The sequence below is a fragment of the Lytechinus variegatus genome, chromosome 1 (assembly GCF_018143015.1).
Source record: "Lytechinus variegatus isolate NC3 chromosome 1, Lvar_3.0, whole genome shotgun sequence".
NCBI lineage: Eukaryota > Metazoa > Echinodermata > Echinoidea > Temnopleuroida > Toxopneustidae > Lytechinus > Lytechinus variegatus.
The window spans coordinates 83348118-83367096 of NC_054740.1; the positions used below are offsets into that span (position 1 = coordinate 83348118).

An 18979-nucleotide genomic window follows, 5' to 3' on the forward strand; every position below is an offset into this window, starting at 1 on the left:
CTTTAAAATGGTAAAATTGTCAGGGTTTTCTTTTATTATTGAGAATATCTATTTACTTCATGAATTATTCTTACCAAAAGGTGACTAGCTTTATAGAAAAAGACAATTGACGCATGTTTCAAGATATCATTACATGTTTATTTACAATCATAACAATATAGTACAAATTATTATTTTCATATCAAGAGAAATGACATGTTTCAGCTTATATTGGCTTGTTTTAACGAATTAGGGCTCTGCAGTGACCAAAAATTTAGAAAAAAAAAATTAGACCAAAATTTGCCATCCTTCGTGTAACACAGCCGATAATAGTGTTTCGACATTGTTTCCAAAATTTCATATACCCGGCATCTTGAGATCATTTAAAAAGTATTAATTACGCTTTGTTGACTTAACATCAAAGAACCATAACCCCCATCCATGTACATATGATATTGTAACCATTATTTTTTAAACTCCTTGCTTATTACTTTAAATTAAATTTGTATTTAATGGAAATGTCTACACTATTTTCATGAAAAACAAGCACACATACAATCTAAAACAGAATTACGATGACGGGGTTATGGATACAGTTACAACATGAGACCAGTAACTGAGGAGGGCACCTATGGATATTACTGCATTTTTTGTAACAATTTGATTATTCGAAATCTTTCGATGACTGTTAAATCCATCTTTCCTATCGAATACAACTACAAAATAGAGAGAACAAAAATTAGATACGTGATTCAATAAGTTTAAAAATTACTTTGATACACTAGTTTGGAATCAAACCGATGCTGTTTTAACATTAATTGATGTTGCATAAACACCTATTTTGTGTTAGACCAAAACCAAACTGGTGTTGTTTAACACTTCTCTGGTGTGAACGTAATTATATACTGTATATTCCGGGCTGCTGGTAAATAAACACCGGAGTTTTTGCAGTGTAATGGCTGTTGCTTTGGAAGTTGGTTAATTTGGATCCATGAGATGTGTATGATAATGATTAATGAATTCAACTTCAGAAAGATACTCTCTTAACATGGCCTTATATTTTGAGATTCATTTTAAGAGTTTTAATCATTTCATATTTTCAGCATTTTAAGAAAATTCAATCTGATTGCGGATCACAGTTTCATACAATTTCATACAATAGAAAAAAGTCAACATACCAAAGTTTTTAGACCTACACCATAACTATTACGAAAATTGCAAGATCCATGGGAAGAGTCTATATACGGTATGGCTTACTTTTGAATTGCTTTATATACATATAAGAAATTCTCCCCTGGAAATCAGAATCGATAAAGAATGGTGAAATAACACTTATTATAATATTCCTAATCAGGGTAGTAATGTGATGTATTCATTTCATAATACTTGTTGTATACAGGATATCTTATTATGTCTAATTTGGCTAGCATTACCCGAGACACGTCTGTCTTTTTGTTTTAATCTAATAGCCCGGATTGCATTTATCACGGAAGCTGCTCATGGCTGTATCATTTCTTTCTCAAGAATCTCTTTCCCTTGGAATAAATATATTTACATCGCTTTCTTCTGAGCTTCCTGCTTGGACCTGTCACCAGCCATTGTTAATCTTGTTCGTATTCAGAGCGCTTGCGCTAACGCTGTAGGTAGCGATCCTTGACTCGTCGCTATTGGCGCTGTCACGAAACCTCTGTTTGTTGGCATGAAGATACGCGTCCAACCCAGGAGCATCACCCCAGTCGATAACGCAAGGGCCGTTCCACGCAGACTCCGAGTTCGCATGGTAGCTTTTCTCCTTGACGCGGTAAGACTGGCTGCGGATGTTGCACTCGATGATGGAGAGGGAACTCCAGGCGCTGCGGACCTCTTTGGACCGGATGCAGAACAAAGCGAAGATGATGAACCCTTGGAAGCTGTTGAAGATACAGAAGAGTAGACGGAAGGCGAAGGAAGCATCACCAACAGCTAAGAAGCCAAATGACCATGTCAACCCTAGCAAGACGGACATGCACACAGCATTCTGAAGCCTTGATATTACCTGTAAGTTGACATGATTTGAAGGAGAGAAAAAAAATGGGAAAAAAGTGAATAAAAATTAGTCATATAACCCCTATATATTAAGGTTGCCATACTTTCATATGCTCCCAAAGTGCAGACAGTGTACTTCATGTTTGTGATTGATTCGAATCTCAATAAGACAGTGAAGTACTATTCATAATAAACAGAAACACTTAGAGCAAATATTATAAGTTATCAATGCCTCACTTAATTATCTAAACATGTAGTGTCGCAGTTGAAGACGAAGTGTCGCAGTTGAAGACGAAATCCATTAATTAAAAACATGTTTAAAACCATTCGCCACTTACCTGCTCTCGTTTGGTTTTATTGACGGAGTTTCCACTCATATCAGAGCAAAGCAAGTTTCTAATGGCTAGACTGAATGTGATAATGTTGTGCAGTAAGATCACGCCTATTGGTAGAAGCAGCCCGTAGTACATCACGTGACTTGGCATCAGAAAACAACTGACAAAAGAAATTGCAATAAATTGATTGCAGTACACTGCATGATTGTGAATCATATCGACTTGACATAATACTTGATATAAAACCCACTAATCTTACTATCAGCATAGATAACAGCTCTAATTAACAATGATTATTTTGCAAGCGCTCTTCCCAACTAACTACATTAGATAGTATTTTGATCATTGCAATGCACAAACTCTGCTTAAAGGTAAGTTTCCACGTGTAATTGCTCACATAATCATTGTAGACGACATATTTTACAACTCCCACTCGTAACATTGTCTGCATATAAACGGGTCTTATTCAAAACTCTAACCATTCACGCAAAATTTCATGATCCAGGGGCGAAAAACAGGACAAAGGAGACTTACTATGCTGTGTTTTTATAGCTATCCATCGACAATCCCACTGCAATTGTAACAGGGATAACTGGAATACCTATTATGAAAAAGACAATAAAAAGAACGAAATTTTAGCCAAATAAGTGAAACATGCTGAAAAGTGAGTAGATTGTTCTTACATTGGAGTGTTATAAGTGGGTTCTATTTTTATTTTGAATATGAGGCGTTTTAATTTCCGTGAAAATGCTTTCAATGTCAGTTCGACTTTTTTATGCATTCACTTTTAACTATGGATCCTCATTTTTTCACCGACACTGGAAAACGGGCTGGAAAAGTAATACTCTGTTGCACTGGAGACTTAGAAATGGTGACATTTGGCGACATTTGGCAGGATTTATTACCAGACATAATGATGTAAATTCCATTCTCTGATATTGGGTTCTGGAAACAGACATGATAGAGGAGTTGATGATCCCAGTAGCGTAGTGAGTCAAAATATTTGAGGTATTTTAGTGAAGGTTGTTTGGTAAGGAGTTAGTTCAGTACGTAAGACTGATGGAGATATTACTGATTGGTGGCTAGTTTTCACAATTGAATGTTTCACTGGTCTGGCTATTCATGTCACAATCTAATATCATATTGTACATACCCCAAGCGATGAGGGCGGCCTTGATGACGAACCTCGATCTCTCACTCTTGAAGACCTTGACCAGCATGACGTACATGTGACGCGCTTCTACTCCCATCCACATGACAGTTACCAATACGAGGTAATGTAGCAAGGCAGCCACCACCAAGCAAGCATACCGGATGCGCGTCGCTACAATTCCACATATGAACACCACGTAAAGGACGAGGAGCGCGAAACAGAGGTGGATAAGGATTTGACGAGACCGATTCGTACGGAGGGATCTGTGATAGGAAATAATAGCAATGTATTTCTGATGAAAATTACGTTCATACGTTCATTTGTTTTACACACAATTTTTCAGATTTTCCCCTTTTTTATATTTCACATCAGTTCCTCCTGACCTTGACATACGTGGTGTGAATTATATTTTCCCATGACATAGAGGCAATATGCATTTGAAAGATAATGTGACCGAAGTGTATTTTATATGCAGGGGATATTTGTATGTTACATGTTGCCAGTTTTGGCATGCTATAATAATAATAATGATAATGATAAATGTGATTTGTAATGCGCCTAATCCACTCGGCAAAGTGCCCAACACGTAGGGAAAGAAAGAAGCAAAGAACGAAAGAGAAAAAGCATAATTATAATTATAATAGTAATAGCTTCAGGAACAGTAGGAAGCATTGAATAGAGTCTTAAGGTAACGTTTAAATGTAGATTTGGATTAAAATCATGAATTGATCTCAGATCCGGGGAAGGCCTCCGTCCTGTTTCCTTTCATTGCAAAGTCACTATTATGAATATGATCTTACTTGAATAAAAGAAATGTCAGGATGGTGAAAGATAGACCAGCAATGGACAAGAAGCAGCCGATTCTCGTAATAAGATCCAATGCAAACTTCTCCTTCTGGTTGATATCTAATTGACCGTGAATATCCTGATGAAGATTTAGGAAAAAATGAAAGGATATTTAATGTTTATTTGACAGATGTGATAACTTACAGCATCAAACAAAATAGAATACAACAAATAAAACATAATTATGATTGAGTAAGAAATGTGGAATTGGTCTACACAATTTCCAATGTAAATATGAAAATACATTTTTGTTAATTTTGTAATGCTACCATACACAATATTTATTTATTATATTTTCAGGCAAAAGGCAACAAGAATATGTACAACAAGAAGAAATCACCACCGACTAGTGCCCGAGGATGACTAAAAAATAAACTAGTTTCTGTTATGAAGCTCTCCTCACTAGTCATGGTTTACAAATATACAAAAATAAAATCGGTATAATGCATTGCCTATTAAAAAAAACACCTAATAATAATAATGATAATATTCCGCATTTATATAGGGCTTAATACATCGGAACGACGTCTTTAAGCGCTTTACAGACATTACCCCGGTCATCGGATCCTTGCATGCTCCCATACAATGTATGCACGTTCTTCACTCCCAGGGGAGCATTCCAACAAGAGTTCCAAGACTCAATTTCTATAGGCATACTACATATATAGGCTTTCACATCCTACCGAGTACCCATTTTACACCTGGGTCGAGAGTGGCAAAGTGTGGATTGACGCCTTGCCAAAGGACGCTAGGCCATGGTGGGATTCGAACACACGACCCTCTGATTACAATGGTGTTTGCTTTCATGTGTAATTATAATATCCAGTTAATATGAAATGTTCATGTATGTAAATAAACAGCGTTGTGCTATTATCAGATAGTAAAGTATGAGGAGGTGGAGTTGCATATATTGTAAAAACTTAAATGTTACCATGTCAGAAAATACACAGTAGTCGAACTTGACACCAATGATCATGCCACAAAGTAACACAAAAAGCAAAAACATAGTATCAAAGTAATTGTCAGATACACGTATACAATATTCAGAGATAGAGAAATGGAGAGGGAGAGAGAAGAAGAAGAGGAGCAAAGAGTTTAGAGAACTGGGGTAGAATGAAATGAAAGAGAGAGAGGAAAAAAGAGACGAAGCATGATCGACATACAAACATGCAAATTCTACTACCATGAATACAGTTGGTAAACTAGCATAGAAATAAACATAATGAACGGTGCAAGAGCAAATAATTTCATGACAGTATTAAGAAAATGCATAACAAAGGGCCCAATATTCAAGCCAAGAAAATAAGGCTAAATACATGCTATTTAGCCTACACAGAATGAGAAAAACAGAGAAAGTAAGACGAAGGAAGGGAAAGAGTGAAATTGGAGAGGTCTAGAGACAAGACAAAACAATACGCTACATGTCTCATTAAAATGCAGTTTCAATTGGAGGCATGGAGAATAAGTGTTCACGTAGAGCATTAAGGAAAGGAGTGACAATAACATATAGCCGAAGGAGTTGACTGAAAGTTGGAGAATTTTGACGTACATTTAAAACCATATGGAACATGTGTGTGTGTGTGTCAATGACCTTCTTCTGGGAAAATTTCTTCCATTTCACTAAAGCATCAACCAGGGACGTCCCCGCTCCACACAAAAAATCCCCGTGCCAATCAATAAATTCATCACATTGTTTCAAACTGTTTCATTTAGTAAAAGCAGGATTTGTAAAGGGTCCGGCCAATTAAACTCAAATTTTGTGTAGAGGGATATAGGAAGCGTCTTTGATTAGCGAGCAATATGATGGTCATGACTTGTGTTGGAAAATGAGCCCGTTAAGTGGATGAAATAAAAAAAATAGTACGAGACCACAAACACTTGTCCCCCACTTTGGCGATTAATGACAACTGAGTCCCGAGTGTGAAATTACGAAAATGTGTGCGTGGTGTATTGATGGTCAGGTAGGGTGTGTTTGTTTGTATGTGTATGAGAGAGGGTGGGGTGTGTGTGAAAGAGAGTTGAGGGTACAAGGTACAAAGTCTATTTGAGATGCATGACCATATAGTTGTACTCCGAGTTGTACTTTTGAAAAGGCAAGATTAAAGAGTTTATAAATGTTGACTTCCATTATATTTAATACCTACCACTAACACAGCAAAATTTGTCAAATGATTGCAGTAGCAGATAATATTTCCATCACTGCGACGCCCTGCAAATTGGCAACCCTTGTCTGACCAGTCTCCTCTCCCTTGCTCCAACGTGAAATCCCAGAACACACATTCAATGTTGGAATAATTTAAACCCTGGGGTAAAAAAAACAATTAGGAGGATATGTTTTATAATTTGGCTATAGATAATTCGGCGCTTATTTTATGAACCGACACAGGTCTCTACGAACTCTCGTGATGCGAAAACACGTTTTCTCCATAAACGCGTCGAAAGACTTGGATCATTCTGAATATTAATTTGAAATTTTGCTCATTATGTTGCTTTAGAGTAGAAAATGTTCCGCTTCTAAAAAACGAGGAAATGTTTGACTTTGTTAGGCAAACGTTAATTAGGATTTTAATTCCCTTGTTTTTTCCCCCTTTCTTGCGTTATGTTTGTTTGTAAACTGTGTAGCCTTTTCCTGTTGTACGGTAATCAGGGGGATAGACCTCGATAGGCCAATGGCTTTCTGTCCTTCCCCCACATCCGCCGTACAGTGGAAATCATTTTTATTTTACTGTGCTTTACTATCTGTTTATACTTGTCAATATTTGTTCTGCAGTATAAGAATTTTGTTTGTATTTATATATTTATGTATTTTTGTGTATTTTAAAGAGGTGTAAATAAATGAATCTGAATCTGAAAATCTGAATCTGAATCTGAATCTGAATCTGAATCTGAATCTTTTCAATATCATGGGTATAGCATAAAAATCCAAGAAATTAACATATTTTACACTGTTCAAATGTTGAGAATGCCATTATACTTTACAAAGTCTCCTACGAACCACCATGATGCTGGAGGATAAGGGGTGCTATTTTGAAAAGAAAGTTTGTCAGTGACTGCCTGTTAAATGAATATTGTGATCCGAAAGGTTGCAAAAATGAATTTCATCTCTTTGCAGCAAGTCATGTGAACATATTAGTCGAGCGCGATTCGTGCCATTATTCTATACTTCAAAATAATACAGTAAATCGGCGCCAGATGACAAAAAATTGTTGATTGAAATCACTGTGCAATCTTAGGAGATTTATCCTCGATATCAACAGATATGGAAATAAGGCCATTATGCTGGATCTAGCCTCACTGTAACTATGGTAACAAGACTGCCTTAGGCGACAGTCAAATCTCTTAATAAACCTGTAAGTTTTGTATTGCCTTGGGATTGATTGACTTCCCTTTAAATAATTTAGAGAATATTAGCATCTAGATTTCTTCTTATTTTTTCCATTAGGCGGGCTGAATAGTTGAAAATGGAAATCCTTTTCATAAAATTTTTTAAACCTTAAACTGATGAAGGGAGCTTTTTAAACATAAATTATATATCACATTATAATGAAATTGTATGTATGAAAAACAAACTTGCTCTTTTTCCTGAAATAATATGATATGTAGGAAAGGAATGAAAGGATGCATTTATTCTTTGCTTCTAAGTATCTTAAATTTATTTTTAACAAGAAACAAAGACAGACGGCAATAGTAAGGAAAGTATTTAAAATGGTACCTAGAATTACATTACTTTGATTCCATCTGTCTCTCTCATAATCATGTTCCATATCTTTAAAATAGCATTTGACATCCCCCTTTCAACATCTTTTTACATATTAAGTAGTGCTAATTGGCAGCGAAGAAAGATCATAACTGACAATAACAAACAGTAATCTATTCTAACTCTTAATATATAACTGAAAGATCTAGCCATTATTGATTGAATTGCAATGGGTACATTTTGGCGAACATAATTATTGTCAGAGTAACTACACGCTGAAGTTCTTCATGCACCTCTTTTAATATCCTTAAAAAACCATATTTTCCCTTTTAAACTTTTTACATCAGGAGATGGCAAGGTAAGTGCTAAAGAAATACATGGCTTCTAATAATGTAGGTCACACAATATACAGCTTCACGCTAATTGTCATTAAGCGCTTATAGAGACATGCAACTTTTGTATTTTGCGCTATACAAAAACGTTTCATTATTATTATTAAAAAATCAATTTAGGGTAATTCCATAATGACCCCTTTATGTGAGTCTTTCCTGAATTGAACTGTCTCCGTTTACTAGTTTGTATGAAAAGGTGTAATGATTTTAAATCATTATGGTTTGAGCAATTGATGAAGTGATGTAAGGTTAGAGGAAAATCGGATAGGATGCATGTACAAAAAGGTTGATTATTTTATGGAACTGCCTCTTAGCTAATTTTGGCATAATTTGGCAAAAATATTTTTATTGTCACAGTAACTCTAACCCCTCACGACTTTCGATTAGAATCGCTAATCGCTGTGTGTGTATTGAGTTTTATCAGACGTGTATCAATCAGTTGTGTCTGGGACCGACCTTTAACGTCACCATCCGAAAGACGTGAACCTCTGCATCAATTTGTAACATCCCCAGTTTGGATTACAGGCGCACGCCACAACGCCAAGTTGTGATTGATATAGCACTATATAATCCATACGAAGGAATTGCATTGAAGGCGCGTCGCCTGAGAAGCGTAGTGACGTTAACTGATTTCACGCGCGCAAAAACGATTTCGAGAAAATCACATTTAAAGTTTGTGCACATTGTTTGAAGATGGATTTCGCAATGTTATCGTTAATTATTTCCTTTAATTTTTCACAAGAAAAAAAATTGAAGATGTCTTAAAACTCATATCAAGAAATTACGAGAAAATATAAGTAATTCCAGATAATACAGTCGATTGAAAAGTTAGCGCCCTTCTTGAATCTTTGTGGATCGGTGGGCGTTCATTTTTTTAGAACCTTTTCACATTTCTTGTTTTTATTCTTCATTTTATTTCTAACATGTTCGTCTTCTTTTCTTCTCATTTCCCCTTTATATTCTTCTCTTCATTTTGTGGCTTTGCCATAATCCCATTTATATCATTTCCCTCTCAACTTTTTTTGCTTTGTTTTTCATAGTCTGATTTTTTATTTTATATTTGTATGCTTGTTTCATTTTTCCCCTTTTTTCGCTCTCTCTCATACTTAATATATTTTCTTTATCAAGTCAGTTTCTTTCTCTTCTCACATTCCTTTTGATGTAACGTTCTTTTCTTTTCTTGCTTTCAATATCGTTTCTCTTACATATCCCCTCTATCTGAAATCTGAAATACAGATTATTCTCATTGTAATTGATAACATCTCATAATATAATGCACATATTTCGTAACTTTTTTGTTGTGTGTGTTCTTTCATAAAATACATTCAATAAATGAAAATAATCTAGCTGAAATAAATACATCATTTCAGCTATTTTAAAGACATAGTCCAGGCTATCCAGAAATAAGGCGTCCTGTAAACTCTAGTGTCATGTATACCTGCAAATAGTATACAGAAATGTGAAAGTGCACCAATCAACTATTGTATGAAAATGTCTTGGTATTTTTATTCCTGAAATATGAATATTTAAAAAAAAAACATATTCCAAACAACTCCAGCATTTTTTTTAATACGAGGTCATATTCGTCAAGCTATACAGCACTTGAAATCAGAGTAAAGTGTTCAGAAATTGTAATTAAAAGCATTGGTCTGTGGATTATTTTCAGCTAATTTGCTAAAACCGATCTGCAGTTAGATTGCAAAACATGTGAAAAATCAGATGATACCTATAGCTGATTACTAGTAATCGCATGTTCATCCATTATGACGTCAGTGTGCAAGGCGTAGCATTGTTTGTGACGTCAGTGCGCGTAGCGTAAAACATGCGCAGAACATGATGCGCACAAACATATTTCGAGTAACGTCAGTATGCTTCTCAGGAATTCTCAGAATAAGAGTTAACGTCAATATGTTTTTGATATATATCTTGACAAATATTTGAATTCGTGATTTCTCGATTAGACCAAACGAAAGAGAAAGAAAATCTCTAAAAGATGATGTAAAACAAAAAATCGACTTGTGTGTTAAAGTGGCACTTAAAAAAAAATCATAAAAAATAAGGAGGAAATTCGAGTGTTGCATGATGTTTCCTACCAGTGGACAGGATGTCTGACATTCCATATCTGGCCAGAAAAGGGTAGCTCGACCGGCTATTTTAAAAATGTTTGAAGATTACACTGACAGGATCAAAGTCATCACTTGAGAGAGTAAAACGGCCCTAATTCTTCCACCAGTAGAAAAATAGTTCCAAAGTATTTATGTATCTTTCCAACTTGGAAAAAGCTAGTTCAGTAGGTACCCTCCCTAGAATCCAGTGCTAGAATGTCAATCATATACTCTTTCATTTTTGTCAATCAGCAATATCAAATAAAAAAAATGCCTGCCAGTTGTAATTAGGCCCGTGTAACCTCTAACAGATCAATTCAACATCAAGTTTCACATACACCAAAATTATTAAGACACACCGTACATTGATTTTTCATACATTACTTCTTATCCGTAATTTTGTGCTACTTTCTTGCTTTAAATCATTTCTCAGCAATCGTTTTGTTTATTTGATAATTATTTCTTCATTTGCTTTGCTTGGTCACACTGTTATCATAATATTTTATATTCACCTCCTCAGCTCCGAATTCAATCACAACCGGATCATTCAGATTGACAATTGTCATACCGCCTGCGACCGATGCTGACAATATTGGTCCCAGCACCTTGGTCATTCGAGGGATCTGTGGGGCTACGTTTCCATCATCACCACCAGGGGACCAAGTCGTTCCAAGGGAGAAGCTCTGTGTATAGTTTTCTTGTCGACGACGAAGGCGCTCGGATGGGAAGAGAGTGTCGTCTTTGTAAACAACAAAGCTAACTGGGATGGCACTCCCGTTGAAGGCAACTTAAGGAAATTTTAAAATATATATATATTCATTAATGGGACCCACGAATGTAGGAGTCACTTGATACTATGGATATTTAAAATATGAATAAGGACATGAAATATCTTTAATCTAGTAAGAAATACATCAAATGAATATCCCCGGGGGGGGGGCACTTACATTGACGAGTGGATACCATGCGCGACCAAAAGAAAAACACGTAAAAAGGATGTCTTTTTCAAGGTAGGGCACGTTACGTACGTGTCAAAAACACAGAAATATTGAAAAAAGGGTATTTATTTCGCTCGGAAAAATTTACGTGTTTAGGGCCATATTTTATGTGCGGGGATGATAAAACAAAATAATTTTTTTATAAAGGATGTCCTTTTTGCCCCAACACTACGTGTTTATAGTCTGATTTGCGCGAGATGAGGAAGGCGGGGCCGTACTAAACCAAAATAATGGTGTCTAAAGGTAAAACCGACGGACGCGTGAAATAACAATAAAATATTTTTGTACTTGTTTAGGGGTTCATTTCAGGGAATGCTTGCTAAGAGTAACGTTTTGTTTCCAATATTTGTTAAGGGGTGCATTTTCAGAATATGGAAAATACATCGCTGTACTTGTTTAGGGGCTCAGTTCTGGGAATACTTGCCAATAGTATTTGTTTCCAATACTTGTTAAGGGTAGGGTTTAATATGCCAATACTATAAGGGGTGCATTTTCAGAAGGTGGAAAATACGTGTTTAGGGTGCATGCTTTTCAAGACCCGTGGTCGCGCATGGTATCCACTCGTCAATGGGAATGACCCCCGGGATGAATACATACGTGAATATGGAAGCAGTGTTTCTTATAAGTCATCCATGAAAGTGACATAACGGACTTAATTGCTATTTCAGAATTTAATATGAAAAAAATCACGGAGTCACACTATGACGATTCAACATTATAATATCAGTATTGCTCAGCTTGATCGTTTACAAAGAAAAATACAAGGGACCAGTCTTAAGAAAATAAAACGGTTTCACATTGGAATAAAACAGGACTCTAAGCAAATAAATCTAACCAACAATATACAAAAAGTGATAATCGATTTAAGTTGGTTATTACAACAAAACAATGGTTTATGGCTTGGACCATGACAACTGTTATGCTTCTTTATTACATAGGAAGTTGTTCAGACTATTCATATATTACCTTCAAAGACTTCAGAAGGCAGTTGAATAAATGCTTCCATCTGCAGGTGTTTCTGCATTGGACCTGTATCATTCTTGATAATGGTCCTGAGAAATATTTCTTCTTTCTCCCCTTCCTCGCCATTATTGTCTTTATCAGATGTCACAGGCGCAAACGTCAGTCCCATTGTGACATCATCAGGACGAAACGACGCGGTTCGCACCGCGATGAAAGCGGTGGCGATGTTAAGCGTCTTGTCGCAGTGGGCGCTCTCCATAATCTGTCTGTCGAGAGTTTGAAGAATAGTGCCGAGTTCATGCCCGACCTCTTCCCTTGTAGCTGCCGGTATGTCAGACTCAGCCACTCTGTCAACTATCTCAACGAATGCATTGGAAACCTGGGATACATTTTGAGTAAGTGAAATACGTACATGAACAATGTATTCTGCGAATATCAAGTTAATGATGACGTACCAAATAGAACTAAAAGGGGTACTCCGGTTTGAAAATGATTATCATGTCTATATAAATAAATTCACATAGCAAAATGCTTAAAATCTCAACACAATCTGATTAAAAATAACGTTACGGCCTATTCAATGTTGAGGTTTAGTAATATATCGTGGAAACAGTTTCATGCACATTGACATGAATATTCATTAGGTGTCCCCACCCCTCCCCCCGGGGGTGGGGCGGTCAAATGTATTGCTGTACACATGCGTGACCAAATTATTTGCAAACACCCCTTATATGAGTTTTTCTCTGTGCGCAAAATGACCAACTAAACAAGTTTTTCGCGGGCTCCATTTACACATTTTAGCCCCTAAACAAGTTAAAACCAGAATATGACCCCTAAACAAGTTTCGTTACAATAGCGAAGAACCCAAACGCTTTTCAGAAACGAGGATGAAAAAAAGCCCCGAGAAAAAGCTTGGGGAAAAACATACCCTAAACACGTTTGGCCAGTCTTTTAAAAAAGAAGTTTTGGAAAAAACATACCCTTAATGCGTTTGACCCCGCGATTGACCAGGCATTGACTAGTCTTTCAAAATGACCCCCCCCAAAAAAAAAAAGATGTGTTTTTGTACCCTTAACGAGTGCACGCGCGGCCCGCGTCCAAAACTATATAAAAAAAAAAACCCTTTAAACGCGGTGTTTTTTTTTGGGGGGGGGGCCCGCACGTGTACAGCAATATATTTGACTGCCCCCTGGAGGTGGACTGATAATGTCACATCCCCACTCCCCTTTTTCTTATGTTCTTACAAGAAATCATAATTATTTCATATTTTCATGTGTGTTTCAGTGTCACATTAAAAATGCATTTATTTTATTTTATTTATTTTCCTCAGCAAAGCTTGCTTATTTATCTAAGTTTCACTCCACAGCAAGGTTGCTAAGAGACAAGGAGTAGATCTTATGCAAGAGTGAGTAGGAGATGAGAGAAGTGTGTGTGAGATTCCTTTTGCTAGAATTGAATTGCATTTCTATTGTGTGTTGTGTCTAGGGTGGTAGACTTGTATAGGTCCCTTTTAGTGAGCTCAGTGAGCCTTTCTTTTTAAACAGCTGCTTAAAATACTTTTGGGGAAATTGCAAAATTGGGAGGAGACCCCAGTAGCTTTCCACTAGTTTTCTAGCATTACATCTTGGAGACTTTGTGTAACACACACCTATGCAATTTTGGGGCAGTCGCCATTTTATCTGCCATCTTGATAATTTTTGAATTTCAACTTTAAGCAGAAAAGCAGCCTTACTTGTTTGATATTGGCTGGAACTTATAAATACCTGTATGAGGTCAGATTTAGCAGAATATATGCTGTTATTTTATGCCTGAATAGAAGAAGCCATCGGTAAGTTAATCTGTGATTTCTTCTAATTCTTTTACAAAAAAAAATAAAAACTAAACAAAAAAAGAAAAACCTTGAAAGACTTCAGAGATGATTTGAACTGTTGATGTAAATTTGTATAAACTTTATGAAATAGTTATGCACTTGTGAGGAAGAATATCAGTATCATAAAAGGATGTTATTTTACAAGTTTATGTGACAGTTAATTCAAACTTTATAAAATAATATTTATGAATGTGATTTGAACCTCAGAGTTATAGAATTTTCAAACAAGTTTTCATCAATTATAGTATGACATGAAAAATGAAAATAACTTCCGATGTACTTGTTAGGATATATCGTAGAGAGATTCTTGGTTTTGTCTTTAATTTTAGATGGTTCCAAGATCGGGATATTTTCCAACACCGGATAATTTCCAGGATCGGGACATTTCCCAAGGTCGGGTCGTTTAGGAGACTGGTGAATTATTAGTAAGCTGAGAATATAAAGCGCCGTCTTTGATGGAGGTTTTCGGCCAACAGATAAGTTATTATAAAGAACAATGAGAGATAAAGCAGGAGGACTTTTCTTTAAATGTGAACTCGATTTCTGAATATCAGAAAGTCTAGCGATTGGAGATTTGAGATTGAAGATACAGACATTAATTATGACTGAAAAGTTGATTGATAGAAGTACTGGTTTAAATTTGGATCCTTGTAAGATATGTCGGAGGATAGTCTTGAGCTAGAGTTTGGAGAACAGCTCAAGTTTCAGGTGTTAGAAGATAAAATGTGATCAGAAAAATATATTAGGTCAGAGATACAAAATGGTGAAAGTAGAATTATATATGAAGGTGGATTAATGCAGGATCCTTTCATAATTATGAATGTTTGGTAGTTATGATTGTGAAAAGAATGAAACAAAGTTAAAGGTTCAATTGATATTTTTTTTGAAGGTATTGTTACAAGTGAAAGTGTAATATACTGAAACGTAAGTTGTTGATTAGATCAGTACAGGGTCTTTTCAGGGATACTGGAGTAAGAAACAGGTCGAGAGTTAGGAAGTTATAGATTGGATCAAATCAGGATCCTTTGCTTATTTTATGGTTGTAAACTTGTGAATCAGAGTACTTTTCAGAACACTTTATCATTTGAGGTGTTAGTTTTATTTCCCCTTTTGAACGTCAAAGAGATATGTTGATATTGGAGTTTTGTATACTGAAATAAATTGTAAATTGTGATTTGGTATATATTGAGTTTTACTTGAATTTTATTTGGAGTCCGCCCATGTGACATTTTCTGGGGGCTTGTCCAAAAAGAGAGAGGTTTTACTGATGTAATTTGCGGGACCTCTCGCAGTCACATGGGTATATTGATCAAAAAAATTAAGAACAAAACAATTCAAGACAATGATGGAGTTATTTGTTTAATGCAGATGTTTGTAAATATATATGTGTAAATAGTAATGTACATTTGACCTCATTTGGGTGAAGTAGGTTTTTGCAAATTGATAGAGACCCTACATGTATTTTCAAACATGGATTTAGCAGGTCTTATGGCAGCTGGTAAAGAGTTTGGGTTAACTGGTGAGGCTCTTAAAAAGTTTGTATCAGATGAACAGAAAAAGCAAAGAGATGAGAGAGCTGAGTTGTTGGAGTTAAAGAAACGAGAAAAAGAAACAGCAGAAATACAGCTAGAAATAGAGCGTGAAAAGAATGTAAAAGGTGAATCAAAATCTGTAGGCCAGAGAGCCTGGTCTCCCAAACTACCGCCTTTTCATGAGGACAAAGATAATATTGATGCATACTTGCAGCGATTTGAGCGTTATGCAGACACCCAAAATTGGCCGCGCGCTGATTGGGCGATTAATCTAAGCGCTTTGCTCACAGGAAAAGCTCTTGATGTTCATTCTAGATTAACCAGTGACGAAGCTAAAGATTATAAGACATTGAAAACTTCTCTTTTGAAAGCTTTTCAACTTACCTCAGAAGGATTTCGTTCAAAGTTTTATACAGGTAAACCAGTTAATGGGGAAACCGCATCACAATATTCAAACAGATTAGAGAACTACCTTAACAGATGGATTGAACTCTCGGGCGTCAAGCATGATTTTGATGACCTAAAGGATCTTCTTCTTCGAGAACATTTCATCAACGGATGCCATCGTGACTTGTCAATCTTCCTACGAGAACGACAGCCAAAGACTACAAAGGATGCCATGAAGTTCACAGAACAATACCTAGAAGCACGAGGAGGTGTATTCAGAGCGCCACCACCACAGAGGAACATCCCTACAGGACAAACACAGCGAATCAATACAAGACATGAAGGTAAAACAAATACCCCTCAAATACATTCTAAGTCATTCCCAAAGACATGTTACAACTGTCATCAAGAAGGTCACATTTCTCGTAACTGTCCAAAACAATCACAAAAACCACAAATGACCAAGACTTGTTTTATCTGTCACAGGCCAGGACACTTTGCTAACTCATGTCCTTTCTCTCCAGTTAAATCTGCAGGATTCGTGATCTCGGAAGAACCAGAGGAACCAGAGGATAGACCTGCAACGGAAGCTGACCCTACTCATTTACAATCTGATAACCCAGGGTATATTCCCCATAACCCATGTCGATGTATCTCTTGTAATACACAGGTCAGACTTGAAGCTTCATGCATTATGGTCCGAATGCCAAACGATACCCCTCACCTTAAATCTATGACAGATTATGACAAATTTGGTTATGATAACAGTTTGCCCCTAATGAGTGCAGCATGCTCAAATGAAAATTTTGTCAAACGTATGCCTGTTACCAAGGGACTTGTAAATAACAATGTAATTTCCGTTCTCAGAGACAGCGGAAGCAGTGGTATCATCATTAAACAAGATCTTGTAAAACAAAGTCAATTGACAGGTGAAGTTTGTACTTGTTTGCTAATTGATCGATCAATTAGAACTCTCCCCATTGCAGTGATCGATATCAACACACCTTTCTATGTAGGTAAAGTTAGTGCTGTATGTATGAAAACTCCTCTCTATGACCTTATCTTAGGAAATATTCCAGGTGTGAGACCAGCAGAGCAACCAGATCCACAATGGACTCTACCAGAGACCGTCATTCCAGTCTGCGCAGTACAGACAAGAGCACAAGTCCAACGAGAAGGCAAGCCATTTCGTCCACTCAAGACTCCACATCCAATGGAAGAAGTTGTCATCCCATCAGTTCTCAAGGAAACACAACAGAAGGATGAGACTCTACATCGACTGAGAGAACTGGCTGATGCTGGAACAGAGAAAGTAAGTCGTCATCATAATAAGTCTTCCTTCTTCTATAAAGACGGGATTCTATACAGATCCTTCCTTTCTTCCAAGGATTCAGATACAGTAGTCACACAAGTTGTTGTTCCAAAACAATACCGTAAGCAAGTAATGCAGACAGCTCATGAGAATCTTCTAGGAGGCCACCAAGGAGCAAAGAAAACCACAGAAAAAATTCTTACCAATTTCTTCTGGCCCGGTATGAATTCTGACATTACCCGATATGTCCGATCATGTGACATATGTCAACGCACTTTAGCTAGAGGCAGAGTAACAAAAGTCCCATTAGGAAAGATGCCAATCATTGAAGTCCCCTTTGAACGTATAGCTATAGATATCGTTGGACCAATACACCCCATGACAGAAAACAAAAATCGTTACATTCTCACAATTGTTGATTATGCCACTAGGTATCCTGAGGCGATTCCACTCCCCAGCATCGAAACAGAGAGGGTAGCAGAGGCTCTTGTAAGCGTCTTCACTAGGGTCGGGATTCCAAAGGAAATGCTGACAGATCAAGGAACACAATTTACATCGGATCTCATGAAAGAAGTAAGCAAGCTACTGTCTATACGCCACTTCACGACCTCGCCATATCACCCAGCTGCAAACGGTCTTGTTGAAAGATTCAATGGAAGCTTAAAGCAGATGCTTAAACGTATGTGTGCCGAGAACCCAAAGGACTGGGACAGGTATATCACCCCACTTCTATTTGCAGTCAGAGAGGCACCTCAGGAAAGCATGGGATTTTCCCCATTTGAACTTCTCTACGGAAGGAAAGTTCGTGGACCCCTCGACATCCTCAAAGAACTCTGGACAGGCGAAGCTGAGACGGCGGAAACCAAGTCTACCTACCACTATATCTTGGATCTTCGGAATAGAATCGACGAGACTTGTCGCAACGCTCATACTCAACTACAGAAATCTTCAGAGAGATACGCAAGGTACTACAATCAGAAAGCCAAACACAGAGAATTCCAAATTGGAGACAGAGTACTCCTTCTACTGCCAACAGACCGAAACAAGCTTCTTCTGCAATGGAAGGGCCCTTTTGAAGTTGTCTCCAAAGTAAGCTCAACAGACTACAGAATCGATTTGAATGGTAAACTAAAGGTATTCCACATAAATCTCCTAAAGAAATATCATGACAGAAATAACACATCTCCTTCTCTTTCAGATACTGTGACAGCTTGCTCCGCAGTGATTGAATGCGAGGATAATGCCGAAGATGAAAACACATCTTCTTCATCCCCACTAACAAACAGATCTCTCTTGCAGCCATTTCCATTACAGGCCAAGGAATCACTTGCTGATGTTACCATTAATCCAGATCTTTCTCTCTTACAGAATGAACAGGTCAATGC

General features: G+C 36.9%; 2 protein-coding genes and 1 long non-coding RNA gene across 3 annotated transcripts in view; 2 read left to right on the plus strand and 1 right to left on the minus strand.

Moving 5' to 3' along the window:
* Positions 1-667: 667 nt before the first annotated feature.
* The window catches only part of LOC121432066 (adhesion G-protein coupled receptor G4-like), a 51910-nt gene continuing 33598 nt past the window's right edge, over positions 668-18979 (minus strand). The window contains exons 12-19 of the mRNA XM_041629902.1: positions 12497-12872; positions 11045-11319; positions 6483-6641; positions 4293-4417; positions 3493-3755; positions 2874-2940; positions 2343-2499; positions 668-2014 (exon numbers count right to left, since the gene is read on the minus strand). Of these exons, the coding sequence (XP_041485836.1) occupies positions 1568-2014; positions 2343-2499; positions 2874-2940; positions 3493-3755; positions 4293-4417; positions 6483-6641; positions 11045-11319; positions 12497-12872 (1869 nt within the window). The 3' untranslated portion in view covers positions 668-1567. The remainder of the gene's footprint in view (positions 2015-2342; positions 2500-2873; positions 2941-3492; positions 3756-4292; positions 4418-6482; positions 6642-11044; positions 11320-12496; positions 12873-18979) is intronic.
* On the plus strand, positions 13783-15544 carry LOC121425545. Its single transcript, XR_005971504.1, has 2 exons — positions 13783-14321; positions 14693-15544. It is a non-coding gene; the product is annotated as an uncharacterized LOC121425545 (long non-coding RNA).
* Positions 15711-18114, plus strand: LOC121425534. Its single transcript, XM_041621617.1, has 2 exons — positions 15711-17594; positions 18026-18114. Exons 1-2 carry the CDS (start codon positions 15834-15836, stop codon positions 18032-18034), a joined length of 1770 nt encoding a protein of 589 aa, XP_041477551.1. The 5' UTR covers positions 15711-15833; the 3' UTR covers positions 18035-18114.